Source organism: Rhipicephalus microplus, chromosome 4 (genome assembly GCF_043290135.1).
Source record: "Rhipicephalus microplus isolate Deutch F79 chromosome 4, USDA_Rmic, whole genome shotgun sequence".
NCBI classification, from domain to species: domain Eukaryota; kingdom Metazoa; phylum Arthropoda; class Arachnida; order Ixodida; family Ixodidae; genus Rhipicephalus; species Rhipicephalus microplus.
The window spans coordinates 10,054,413-10,068,877 of NC_134703.1; the positions used below are offsets into that span (position 1 = coordinate 10,054,413).

The window sequence follows — 14,465 nt, forward strand, 5'->3', positions numbered from 1 at the left end:
GTGTAGGAACACATGGCATAAATATAAGATTAGAAAAGACGTGAAATTCCACCTCGTAGTAATCCTTCTCGTGAAAGCAAGAAAATAAAACCTCCACTGCTCACACGTGAGCTCTTCTTTCGACGAATGCCAGAGTTTTTTTTTCCCACAAGCACACGCTATCATATCCAGCACACTCACAATCAAGTCGCGGTATTTTCTCGAGACACAAAGCAACCAGGAAGGGGTTGGATGCGGGCAAGAACTGTTATCAATGTACACATTTTATACACGTACGAAGTCTACACTATTCTAACGTGTGCCAGCTCGTATAAACACTCATCTCGGGGCGTCGCTCTCGGGCCGAGTTTATAAATGCGGCGCGAATGAGCGCAGCTGTTTCAAGGTAGGTAATAAGGTATAGGCACCCGGCAATGCAGTTTACGAGATCTGATGGTAGCGCCAGAACACACAGCCTAGCGGGTAGACGCCGCAAAACCGAGTCTTCCAATGTGCAGCCTAGCGAGTAGACGCAGCAAAACAGAACTTGCACGTGCATATCATTTTCTTTTTTAGTTGTGCGCAAGCAGTCACGGCTGATTATGTAAGCACCCAGGAAGCGTTCTTTGCAAACATGCCAAAAAGGGCACTGACACTTCAGCGTGTCACTGTGTTCAGCAAGCGTTTCATTTTCTTAGTATCCCTGGCGGTCGGTACCAGCAATGCTAAGGCGGCTCAAAGTAGGGTGCCTTGGTGCCCGCGCGCTCCGCTGAGGGTGAGGACAGGCGCGTCGTCTGCTACGACGGCCGCCATTGCGCCTCCCACCGCAGCTAGCCAGCATGCGAAAGGCGCTATACAAGGCGCTTGCGGTGCGCGGAAACGTCCAGGAATAAGCGCGCGCTGTGAGTTTTTTTCTTTTCTTTTTGAACCTTTGACAGCTTATAGTGCTGTTGTTACCTAAATGTTCATTAAGGGAACGATGTACTTCATATAAACTGACGGCCTGTGCATGTGTTGTGCACTATAGGTTGACGTATAGACTTCGTTATATTTAAAACGAATCCTCTTCCTTCGGCCGCAAACGAGAGTTCTGGCAAGTCTAAACACTTAGTTATTTGCCTTGTATATTCTGCATTTCAAATACGCAAATAATTGTTTAAAGCAGTCATATGCGTGCCAGCAGCAGCAGCAGTAGATATATCGCAAAACGCGAATTTTAGTGTTGCGAAGCTACCAAAGCGCGGTTATGACGGCTTCTTTTGCTAAGTTTATACTTTGCTCGTTTATCATAAATTGCGTTATACGTATTGTACACATGATGAAGTGCCGAGGGGCAGTATTCAGACTCAGATATTTTATTTTTCTTGAATTACACCAAGAAAGGTACAGAAGCTAAAGGTATAACGATACCTGACAAAAGGCCTACGTACCGGTTATACATAAATATTAAACAACAAATACACAGCATATTGTTCGCAACATACCAAGAAGTTTAAATCTAGGATGTACAGATGCACAAAAAGCTCAATAAGTTCATAGCTCAATGAGAATTTGAAAGAATACCTAGGAATATAACTAGAAAAGGTTCACTTGCACAGAAGTAACAAAGAATATGTAACACGAGAGAATACATGCTAAGTGCACTTTGTTTAACACAACATTTGTGTGAAAAATAAAGAAATAAATTGAAGAAATAAAATAAGTAACTAAAATAGGTAATAATAAAGCAAAAAACGTAAGAGCACAAGTGCTTTAAACAAATGCACGGCAGGTCACTATCCACAAGGAAAAATGCTTATATCCAGCTATAATGAAATTAGACCTTTCTTACCATTATTATGCTTGCTCAAAGAGTTGAAATTACATGACACCAGAGAATTAGTGTACAGGTCATTTATTTGTACGCGTAAATGCTATGCTGACAGAGGCAATACGCAAATAAAGCACTCCATGACAGAATTTTCTCAGGACTGCCTCTGGTTGCTTCACAGTGATCGTGCACGAGTAAAACAAACAACCTACGTAAAAAAAGACTAGACGGGAAGGCAACCTTGAAACACAAAAACAGTGAAGCATAAAAACAAGTATTTAACAACTGCAAACGTATATATATTGGCATCAGATCAGCACAGAAGGCATATTTTAAGTTAATTTGGGGCATACAGCTGATCTTAGTGTGTCGATGTCTTACGAGAGGTTGACGCCAGCACAAGTTTTGCTGGAATTCCCATTCAAACTATCGGCTGGCAACTGTCGAAAGTGGATGCGCCGCCTTGTTCATGCGTACCTCTCAGTGAGCATTCTGTATATACCCTTCTTGTGCTCCGTGCATACACACAGGCTGCGGTGGTGTGTCTTGCTTGCGTGTGCTGTAAGTGAACGAAGCGGCGACTTCATCGTGATTATTTTATCCGTGCACCAAGAGTTGATGGCCGTAAAGTGCTCTTCATAGTCTTTCAGGGCTTTCATCACTCCACTGCTCGGATATATAAGGTTGTCTCCGTACGAAACACACTCTTTCAGTGATGTCAGTGAAGTATACTCGTCGCACGCAGTCCCAATGAGAGCATCTTTGCATTTTGCGCACTTCACGGACTTCAATATTCCCTTCAAAATGAATCCTCCGAGGTAAAACAGAATAGTGCATTCTGTTGCCGACAATTCTTCAGTGAACATAATCTCAGAATGGTAAATCTCTTCAACTTCGTTCTCGACACAGGCCTTCTTCCCCTGGGATAGCAGGTCTACAAGGTACTCTCGGTCATCAAGTTCGTAACTTCCCGTCCGCGGCGTATGCAAAAATTGGCTTATGCTCACGAGTCTCAGAGCGCACTTGATATCATAGGCACTGGGAACCGGATTTATAAGCCGCACGACAGAAAAAAGATTCTCTAAGCAGTCTTGCAGCAGCCTACTTGTAAGAAAGAACTCATATCCTTCGTCACTTAGGAGCACTCCTTGGAGGCGAACAACAGGCGTAGTTGATATGAGCAGGCCAGCTTGCGACGGTTTCTAATGTGATGTGGTGCCCATTTTCATAGTTCTCACTGTTTCCATTGCCATGCGCAGTGTATCTAGGGCTTCAGAGTACTTCGCCTTGTTTCTGTGACTTGACGCCATTGCTGGATGCCACGAGGACATCAGTGCATACCACTTTGAAATAAGCTCCAGGAACCAAGCCGTTGTTTCCGCTTCCCGTTTTGGTAGCCCTTCCTTTATAAGAAAGCGGATAGCTGGAGGAGCTTCCCGAAAAAGCTGTACAGCGACACCAATTTCGGTGAAGTGGCCTGTGCTGGTGTGAACTTCGGACACGTTTGGCGCTACCTTCAGTTCTCTTTCATAATCGTATTCAAGTACCAACTCAACATATTCCACGTTAACCTCTGTAGAAGGCAGGCTATTTTTGGCCACTGTGGCCTCACTCAGCGTGCAAACTTTAGCGTTCAAGAGTTGGCCCCTGAAGTTTTGCAGCACGTGAGCCGGATCAGCCATGAAAAAAAGTTCCTTGCCATGCATGCACGGATGACGTATGGAACATACTGTCGAAGAATCTTTGTGACTTGAAAAGCCAAATTCCCTCCACATTGCACGGTTCGCCGAGCCCATGTCAGATGTGACTACGCGAACATTCAGAGATATTTGACTGCACAGCTGTACTTGCTCCAATACATAGTTTTTCAACAAACAACCATCGATGGTTCTCCCAGTCAATTCATAAGCGATAATTTGCTTCCACCTTTGGTTAAGGCCGCCTAACATAAATACAAGAGCGTGGTTCGCAGGCTGTTGAGGCTTCGGGGGAAGCGTTACTCCTCCAAGAAATGTGTCTTCAGCACGGTCTAGCTCGAACCCCTGCACTATCTCCATTTCGTCCAAAAAAATAACGCAGTCCTTTTCGACATTCTCCATAGTCTCAGCTTTGCATTTCATAACATCGATCACTTCGTGAAGAATGCCTGGGAGGAACTTTAAATCTTGAATCCTTCGTGTGAGTGTTCTGTTGGACGGGAGAGGATATCCCATTTTTTTTAGCGTTTCATAGCCTGTTGTACCACAAGCAAATTTAATTTGAAGGCCTTGCTTGATGTTGTGCGGAGACCAAAACTTTCCCAAGCTGCTGCTTCTTGAGAGAGCGCGAACTTGATCATCATTCAGAAATTTCAAATTTCGCGAAATATTTGTTGCATCACTCTCGAGTTTTAGCACATTTTTCTTGAGACTTTGGATTGTGTTCTTGGCAGTAGCATGATGCTGCTGAAGTTCAGTATACTTTCTTGTAAGGTCAGCAAGCTTCTTCTTCAGTTCTGCTGATTCTACCATAGCATTTGACGTTTCACCAGTACCATTTGATGTTTCAATAGCCGCATCATTGGCTTCTCCTGAATGTGAATCACTAGAGTTTGCTGAAAGTTTTACTGTGGCGTCGCTGAGTTCCATGGCATCGAGTCCATAACGCGACATTCCTTCCAGTGAAGACTCATGAAACGCATGGCTTAGTGGGGCCTCTCGCGGTATCTCAACTGTAGCTGGAGATGGACGTAGCCCCGGAGCAGACTTGCTGGTCTCTCCACCGGAGGGTGCGGACACAGTTCTTTCCTTTGGTGGTCTTCGTTCCTTGGGCAGCGCTGCAAGCAGAAACGTGTGTATTTATAAATGTTTTCATGTAATGCCAATTTATGTCAAGCCTGTGGTTAGTTTCATAACGTAACAGATGCTGCTGGTATCTGAATGGTCATTAAAGCTAGGAAGGTCATTCTTAAAGCTAGGAAGGTTGTTCCACCAACATTTTTCACTGGTATAGGGGAAAGCTTGTTTCACCCTACTAAGATTCATTGAACCGTGGACTTCATCCTACGCTTTACTAACTGACTAATTTTTGCCTGATGCATATCTTACGGAGTTTCCACAGTAGCATAACCAAATTGTATTAAAAATTCGTCCCTACAAAAAAAGGCTCTAATTCGAATCGGAGCTCCATGTGCCACAAGCTAGATGTGGGCTATGAGAGGGCGTTAGTGGAGAGCTTAAAATAAAGTAGGCCACCAGGTATCTTTTCACGTACATTGTAGTCCCGTGTACATGAGTGTTTTTGTTTGAGTAAAATAGTCACTACACGTGATTTTATAACAAGTGCACAGCCTCATGCCCGATAGCGGAAAGCTGCTGCCAGTGTGGCTGGTCAGTGCCTAGAGACAGTGAAATACACTCAGACGTTTACAATGTATGAATTAATTTGGACACAGCATAAACGTTCCTCTTTGGTTTTCACCGTATTGAAGTTGCAGCTGCATGTACACAATGCCTGTAATCGATACTTCATTATGTAATGCCAGAGTAAAATTAAAAAAACATACGTCTGAAGGAGAACAAAGTTGGGACTGCATTCGGTTTCAGCTTTTTCCAACCATCCACTCGGTTTTGCTCGTAGTTGTTCGGTTCAAAGTGAGCCTGCAAAGAAAACTAGAATTGGGTGTTGATGGGTGCTTTTATATTTGATATAATACACCAGCCTTCTACCTCACGCATTTTCTTACAGCGGGGTCGCGACCCCGAATGGCTCGGGTAATGTCCAAATGCCGCCGAAAATATGCTGTACGACGTTTTACTACTTGACGTTGCCTACGCTCTCAACAAAGAAATAATGGTGCACCACGTAATGCTGGCTAATCAAATTAACACGCATTCAAAAAGAAATATTTACTTACGCGGCAAATGTGTGATGCATTCGTCGGACGCCACTTGTCACGCTTGACTTGTACCGTCCAAAGAAGCCGTCTTTTTGGGTCTCTTGCAAATCGGTACAGCTTCCAGCCGTTCCTAGAATGATTGCTGCACTGCGCAACGCCGCACCTGGGCATAGTGACGCAAGCGAGCGCACAAAAGCGAGCGCAGAAACACGAGCACAGAAACACGAGCGAACGCAGAAACACGAGGACCGACCAAAAAACAACACACTCGCCACGCACAAGTGACCGCGCGGGGGGAATGGCGGCCACGCTGCCGCCAAGGCCGAGGATAGCCACCCTACCGAGAAGGCGGCATCTGCCTTTTCAAAAGCTGACTCCACTCTAAGCGGGGGCGCGCGCATCGAGGCACTCTAGCCCAAAGAGCTTCGTTGCGCCCTCTTGTTCACTGTCGGGTGCCTATATTGGTAACATTTCGGCGCGCCACGGTGGACGGGAAAACGGGAGGCGAGGAGACAAACAAGCGCTTGTTTGTCTCCTCGCTTTCATTTTTCACCTGTGCGTGCCGAAATGTTACCAAGAATGTCTTCAAACCAACTCACCCAACTTTTTATTATATTACTGATATTGGCCTGCCATAAATAGCTGGCCTGCCCGCCACAAACGCCGAATGAAACTCTCTTCCTTCCGCTCGAGCACTTTAATTCCAGTTTTCACAATATTCAGAATGACAGCCTTTTATAAAAGAGAAATCTGTGGTTATTTTAAAAGTTATCGATAGGTTGAACGTGACGTCTTCAACACACATGCTTAAAATATGGCGGCTTAGGCGACGTCAAAGTGGCGTAATCACCTGCTGAAAATCAGCCCGAGACGCCACTGGAACGTGTTGGACCTCTCTGCATCCTTAGCAAAAGAACGAGCACGCGAGGTAACACTATAACGTGACATCGTAGTGCACGCGTCCCACATGCATGTTGGTGCTATAGCGTGGCTGTTTCAGAGACATCAGTGGGAGCGATTTAGATTAGTTAAATGATATATCGGAGCACATCTGAACTTATGTCAAAGGACAACCAATTCTAAGAATTATGACTGTGAAAGTTAAGTAATGATGTTCACGGGGGCATAGCGAGCTCCTTCAATAGTTTGGTCACCTGGCGGAGCAGATCTCAACCAACGTAGCCTCTGAGAAGTACTTTATTTAGCAGCGGGCGATGCACAAGGCCAGCCGAATAAATACGGCGGGCTGCACGACGTATGAGGGCCACTCTAAGAAACAACGATTACGGTCGCTTTCGTATCCTTTTTATTCCAGTGCCGGAACCGCTATACCATGCACAAGAACCAATGCGAAGCAGAACTACCAGTGGCCGCAGTACACACTTCCCGCATGAAATGTAGTCTTCGTACATCTCCAGGTAAAACCACCAACTCTAAGACAACGCGACAAACGCGAATGCCAAAAAGCATTCAGCAGCCTTCCATAGCTCCTACGACGGAGAACTCTTACAACGACAACAATCCTAAAGACTACACTCAGAACTTTTCGAAAAATCCAGAAGTGCTACACAAACTCGCTGAAGTGTATTACACGAAAATGTGACGCTGACGACGGCAGGAAAACGACAACGACAGTGTTAGCGGTGTCATGACGGCGACAACACATGTACACCCAAGACAGTAAAGAGCGGCCTTATTACCATAAGGGGTGACTGCCACACTTGAAGCTTTATCATGTGAACGTGTCAGATTTCACCGCATCTGTGGGTGTCGTGAACGAACTTCCGGCCGCTGCCACTAACGCTTAACACGTGCCTCCATGCTACTATGTACAAGCACAGTTTGATTTTTATCAACAGTGATCTAGGTGCGTGACTTTGTGTGCGCCTGCTCTTTCCTCTCTTTTTCTTTATTTTTAAAACTCCTTCATCTGTTTCAACAGTGTAGGCTAGCATATAGGCCTTCTGGACCAATCCCTGACTTTCCTTTCTCTCCTGTTCCTTCCTTTCTACCTTATCTGAACTGCACGTGAGTGGAGGCACATTCTGAGCAGCTTGTCGTAGACTGAAATACAGTTCTTAAAAATCTCGTGATTAATTCATATGCACGCTGCCTACGGGCTTCACTTGAGTTCTTGGAGGACTCACTGATTGGTGTGTACTTTTGTTTGTCTGTTCGCTGTATCGTAGTTGCAGCGCGACAACAGGTTGGAAGAAACAACGTGGACTGGAAAGAGCGTTGACTTTCAACTCGAGCTATTGAAGGTGCTATGACCGCATTTTTCAAGAAGGCAACATCAGTGCTCACGCACTGATGTTGCCTTCTTGCATAAATGATATGCATAATCACGACACACGCGTGATTATGCATAGCATTTTTTACTCAGAAACGAATACTCTGTCTCGCAAAGATGAATTGATGCTGTACTAATTCATCAGCCCCTTTCCATTAAAAAATTGTCACCCGCATTTTCCCAAGGGAGCAACTCGAGTAAATGCGTCGAGAGTGGTGGGAATATCGTGTGAATGTTGCGTAATTGGGTAATGCGTCATTGTTATTTCGTCTTTATTGTTCTGATTTATTGAACGAAGGGGAAGCGTTGCCTTCAACGTCAAACGAAAGCCAAGTAACGACGTCCTTGACGGAATTTCCAATGCGCGATCCAGTGCCTACATGCGCATTGCGGCCAGTGAGCGGTTGTGCAGAGCAAGCAGTCTTTTTACTAGCAGACGCTGCCTGGCGAGGCGAGAGAGGGGGAGGGGAGCGATAGTGTTGCGGGTGTCTGCCTGTATTCATAGATTTAGGAAACTCTATACCTGGGCCGGCACGGGACGCGAGACGTGAGCATGCCCTATGGGGGTGTGGATGGCGCCGACGCCGAAGTGCGACATCATGCGATAAAGAAGTCCTCCAAATTAAAAAAAAAATGCTTATCTAATCTCAGTTTCATTCTTAGTTCTTGCTGTTTTGAAAAACCTTGTCTCGTGGAATACAGGAATAACTTACATTGTTAGCTGTCTACAGCCATGTGGTTAACATAACTTTTCTTAATGTTGTATGCAAGCCGTCTTGCTCCGTCATTAAAGTATTGCCCCGTTTTCGGGGCGAACCTCCTTACACCGTGGGTCATACGTGCCATGTTTGTAGTAGTAGCCACCTCTCGTTTAGTCTTTAGAATTTCGGCTGAATGGTGGTCCCTGTATATGATGAATATACGATGAAAAGATTCTAGATGACGGTATTGGAGTGTTCACTAGATGGACGAACGGACGAATGAACGGACGGACGGACAGACAGACGCACGGACGTCTCGCCCATTCATCATCATTCACTCCGTGGATATGCTGTGATTTTTATTATGTCTATTTTCCCACGTGTAATGGTATCTCACACAGAACATCAGACTGGCACTCATGCAGTAAGGCTATGGTAGTGACGTGATTGAATGCAGCGGTAGTGAATGGTAGATGAATGGTAGTGATTGACTGCAGTGGTATTTATGCAATGCACACGTAAATTTAAGCCTCCATGAGTGCTCTTTGTAGAACTTGAGCACAGCCGCAACATTGTCATTAAAACCCAGTTTTCTCAACAAGCTTGCAGAAATGCGTTTGTGAATAACAGACGAAATGATGTCACACAGGAATTAGGCCAATGATGGCCATCAAAGATTTGGTCATCGTAGTTGATACTGGTGGAATTGAGATAAATGCTAAGAGTGTAATGAAATTGTCAGATTTCATGTCTATATTGCTTCAAAAATGCGGCTCTTGTTCTTTAAAACATCTCCTCAAGGTCATGTCATGGGACAGAGTAATTTAGATCCTTAACGTCCATTGAGAATCTCACCATAGTGGAGCGTAGTGGGAATGGCTCCGCCATTCAGCGAGGACACGTGGGCGGCGCTCTTGCACAGCCCCGAACTTAAAGGGACACTAAAGTCAAATAATAATTTACTTCAGAGTGAAAGCTCAATGTACGAAAATATTATCAAAAACAGTTCCCTACTTACAGAGAAATTAAGGTATATGTACAAGAACACGTGCGCCGCAGTAGGACAATCTCAAAATGACCCCGATGACACCAGACAAACCACCTACAATTACTTACTAGTAATCAATCTAGCTGCACTAAATAAAGAACCTTCTGTGCATCAAGAGACGCAATAAAATGATGCCTGTTCGTTTCTGTTTGATTCATGGGAAAAAGAACCGCCGGACGTTACTATGAGAAATTGCACGAGTGATTCAAAAATTCAATTTTCGCGTAGTTATGCTGAACAGGTGGCGCCAACTAGCGGAGCGCCGTTGAATAAAAAACGGCTGCAATCTCGAAGCCGATGGTGGAAAATTTATCAATGGCCGTTGTTGCTGCTGTAGCTCCCGCTGCCTTCGGTCTGCTGCTACTAGCGCAGTAAAGCCAGGCAACGTTTTGCACGGCAAAAGTGATCTTCAATTTTCTGGCCTCTGGCAGCTCTCTGGCAGTCAGAGCTAGCCAAAGGTCAGTCAGCTAGTTCCGGTATGGACAGGAAATAACATCATGGTCACGTGTGTAGGGAACCCGAGACAACCGGAAGCTGCCCGAAGATCACAAAATCGAACGCTGGGACAGCCAGCGTAAACGTAAACAAACTATCGTCGTGGCGGCAAACGAAACAATGCGCCGCGTGCACGTTGTTTTTTTTTTCTGCATTGTCCACTTGGAAATACGTATTATTTCAGCTCGCCAAAAAGCTGAAATAATATTGCAACGGGTATGCGCCGAGAGAGAAGAGGAGGAAAACGTGAACCGGTGCAGATACCGACGCCATTGCTACCGAACCATCAACCTCGCCCTGCTAATAAACACCCTTCGACTTTAACCCTAACAGTTTTGTGGTGGAGGTGCGGGGTACTCGCCCAAGACGACGGAGCCACTGCCGCTAGGTCCTCGCCGAAGCCTCACGCGACTGCTTCCAACACTACCGGAACTCGCGATGTCGAACAACGGTGACCTACAGTCATCTTCAACTTCTCCGGTGCGGACACCCGGTGCGGACACCCGGTGCGGACACCCGGTGCGGGCACCCGGTGCATGGATGCGTCAGTTAGAGCCACGCCCTTTCTCAGGGAAACCCAACGAGAACGTGGAAAAATGGCTGACACACTAAAATGCGTGAGCAAGTGCATGGCTGGGACGCTACGGCTCAGCTAGAGTATATTGCTCTCTTCCTGACAGATACTGCTCTTGTGTGGTTCGAGAACCACGAAGAGTCGCTAACAACCTGGGATCACTTCGCTATCCAACTCACAAAATGCTATCCAACTCACAGAATGCGAAAAGAAAGCGAGCCGAGCAGACATTACTTCAGCGTTGTCAAGTGCCAGGTGAGACTTGTACCACGTACATTGAGACGATCCTGAAGCTGTGTAAGACGGCGAATCCTCGTATGTACGAAGAGGACTAAGTCGGGCATCTTCTGAAAGGTATTGCCGAAGACGTGTATACCTACTTGATTGGCAAGGAGAGCCTCAATTCGGTAGCTGACATGATCTATCATCGCCGCACGTTTGACACCTTCAAGCTACACCGTATCACGCCAAAGTTCGGCATGTTGGCGAATGCTGCGACGGTTGCAAGCATTGAGGACAGCTGCAGTATCCATTGGGACCTTGATACCACTGTGAGGCAAATCTTCCGTGAGGAACTCGAGCAACACAGCAAATCAATGAGCGCCGTGGCGGCCTAACAGCTCGGTTGCGTTTTTAAGGAACCTCACGAAGCTGCACCGGTCGTTTCTTCGCTGTCAGCCATGCCAGGCGTTGCAGACAGTCGAACCGATCCCCTACAACAGCACCATCATACGTTTCCTGACGACGTGACGCATGACCAACGCGCTTATCGGGTTACGACGACGAATCGGCACTTGGAAAATAGTTTCTACTACTCGCAGCGTCCGAGGGCGGCTTATCCCGAAGTCTACAACGTCGGTCGCCCTTCACCTGTTTGCTACAGCTGTGGTGCAACAGGACACATCTCTCGTTTTTTGTCGCCGTCACCGCCAGACGAGGTATGGCCCACCACTGACTTGGCCTAACTTTGAAGGCGTCAACGATGATCATTGGCCAGCAGAACATCGCGCAACAAAAACTATAGGCTCGCCACCCAGGAATTCCTTCCGCCATTTTAACAAGAGGAGTGACTCGCCAGCATCAGACCGCAGCCTGACGCCACCAACCAGTCGCTCACGCCGTTCACCATTCCCACGGCGACGTTCTATACCACCGCCTACATCGGGAAACTAGCCGGCGCCGCCGATGGAGGTAAGGTCGCCGGCCGGTCTCCGTCTCTGCAAACTGCTCCTCTTCCTATTATGATGTCCCAAAACAAAGTGTGTGTGTTAATTGATAGTGTGCCTGCAACTGCGTTAGTGGATACTGGTGCTACAGTTTCCGTCATAAGTGCCACATTCAAGGAAAGGCTTGGTCGGAAGGTTATGTTCCCGTGGAATCGTGGTGTGACATTTCATGTTGTCAGCGGAGAGTGCCTCGTTCCTCTAGGTATTTGTGTTGCAAGTGTTTTGTTTGGTGCTGAATATCTTGTCACGGAATTTTCGGTATTACCGCGGTGCACTCGTGATGTGATTCTTGGGATCGACTTTCTTTGGGATTGTGGTGCTTCCATTAATTGTGGCATAAGCAAAATTACGGTGAATAACACGCTTTTGTCTACGCTAGCTGAGACATCTTTACCGGAGAAAAACTGTTTCGTCATGTAGAATGATTCTGTTTTAGCGCCGTGGTCTTTATCACGTGTTCCTGTTAATCTTTCTGTTGCCGACCTTTCATCGTTTGACGCGCAAATTCAACCACTTGCGACGGGTTGCGTGAAGAGAGATGTAGTACTTGTGCCTGGTTCTCTCGTGACTGTTGTGAACGGCTCCTCAAGCTTGTGGGCTTTCAATTGTTCTTCGGTGCCCGCTGTTCTTCTAGGTGATATGAAGCTTGCCGAGTTTGACAAAATCCCGTACGGCACTATCACCGTTTTAAGCGAAGAGCAGCAATCTGAAACAAGCGAACTTCAGAGAAGCAGTTCTGAAGAAGAGATTTTAAGAATCATCAGCAGGTCGCTACCCTCACATGAACGCCACGCTCTTTCGCGTGTCCTAATGACACATCTTTCGGTGTTCGATTTCACACAAGGTGACACAAAGACTTCACTACCGCGTTCTCGTGCTCATCACAGAATTGACACCGGATCTGCACACCCCGTTCGTCAAAAACCTTTCCGTGTGTCGTCGACAGAAAGGGCAGTGATAGCCGAACAGGTCACCGATATGTTGCGTAAAAGTGTTGTCCAAGAGTCATCTAGTCCGCGGGCAGCGCCTGTGGTCTTAGTAAGAAAGAAGGATGGATCATGGCGCTTTTGCGTTGGCTATAGAAAGCTAAAAACGGTCACCAAAAAAGATGTGTATCCGCTTCCTAGAATTGATGACGCCATTGATTGCCTGCATTCCGCTGCCTACTTTTCGTCACTGGATTTGCGATCAGAGTATTGGCAAATACCCATGCACCCAAGCGACAAAGAGAGAATGGCCTTTGTGATACCTGATGGCCTTCATGAATTTAATGTTATGCCGTTCGGTTTTTGTAATGCACCGGCAACATTCGAACGATTTATGGACACAATACTTCGAGGACTTAAATGGGAAATTTGTTTGTGCTACGTAGATGATGTGGTGATTTTTGGCAGCACACTGAACGAACATAACAGACCTCTCAGTCTTGTTTTGGATTGCATACAAAAGGCCGGCTTGATCCTAAACTCTAAAAAATGTCGTTTTGGTGAAACGGAAACATTAGTACTTGGACATTTCGTTGACAAAAATGGAGTAAGGCTAGACCTACGAAAAAACGAGCTGCTGCTGCTGAAAAACATTTATTTACAGATGTTTTTTACAGGGAGGGTGGGAACGGTCCTTAAGGGGCCGCCCCGTACAAACACTAGGTGAGCTCCTTCTTACGGGAGCCGGCCCGGGCACGCTCGACCAGGGCCCGTTGGGCCGTCAGGTCAGAGCAGCCGAGCAGGGCTGCCTCCCAGTCCTCCCGCGAAGGGTTGGGTAGTGGGGTAAGGTTTGGGGTTTTTTGGCATGCCCACACCATGTGGAAAATGTCAGAGGAATTTTCCTCACAATGCGGGCACTTCCCCGTGCAAGCAGGGTCAAAGTGTTTTATGATTGCCGGGCACAATAGAGCTTTAGTATAAAGGCGAAGGAGGATTCGCTCCTCCGCCTTCGTGAGGCCCTTACAGGGTTTCGGATAGACGTTATGGCCGGATTGATAAAATTGTGTGACCTCCTTAATGGTGTAGGCGGGATTGGGTTCGAGTTTCGGATCGGTAGGGGACGAGGATGGTGCCCGGAGAGTGAGCGCGCGGGCGGCGGCATCGGCCGTCTCATTACCATCGAGGCCCGTGTGAGCCGGAGCCCATATGATCGTTCGGTGCGCGGGGGCACCTAGGTAGCTGCTGTTCTGCAAAATTTTATAAGCACGGTACGGAATGTATCCCTGTTCAATATTGCGACAGGCACCCCTTGAGTCGGTGATGATGACCCTCGAGTCCTGATCTGCAGCGGCTAGTGCGATGGCGATCTCCTCCGCGTGCGTAATGTTATATGCACGGAATGCGAGTCCGTTTACAACGGTGTTTTGGTGGACGACCGCAGCCGTGTACCAACCACCGTGGTACGGGCCGGAGGCGTCCACGTAGAATACTCCGAATTTGTGGCCGTAGTGTCGAGCCAAGGCTTCCGCCCGCGCG

The 14,465-nt window shown here is 46.9% G+C and overlaps 2 protein-coding genes across 2 annotated transcripts in view; both read right to left on the minus strand.

Moving 5' to 3' along the window:
- The window catches only part of LOC119171524 (atrial natriuretic peptide receptor 1-like), a 642,832-nt gene that overhangs the window by 469,897 nt on the left and 158,470 nt on the right, over positions 1-14,465 (minus strand). The gene's annotated exons all lie outside the window — the stretch shown is intronic.
- On the minus strand, positions 322-6,094 carry LOC142814162 (uncharacterized). Its single transcript, XM_075892141.1, has 3 exons — positions 5,685-6,094; positions 5,334-5,427; positions 322-4,604 (listed from the first exon to the last, which is right to left on the minus strand). Exons 1-3 carry the CDS (start codon positions 5,835-5,837, stop codon positions 2,992-2,994), a joined length of 1,860 nt encoding a protein of 619 aa, XP_075748256.1. The 5' UTR covers positions 5,838-6,094; the 3' UTR covers positions 322-2,991.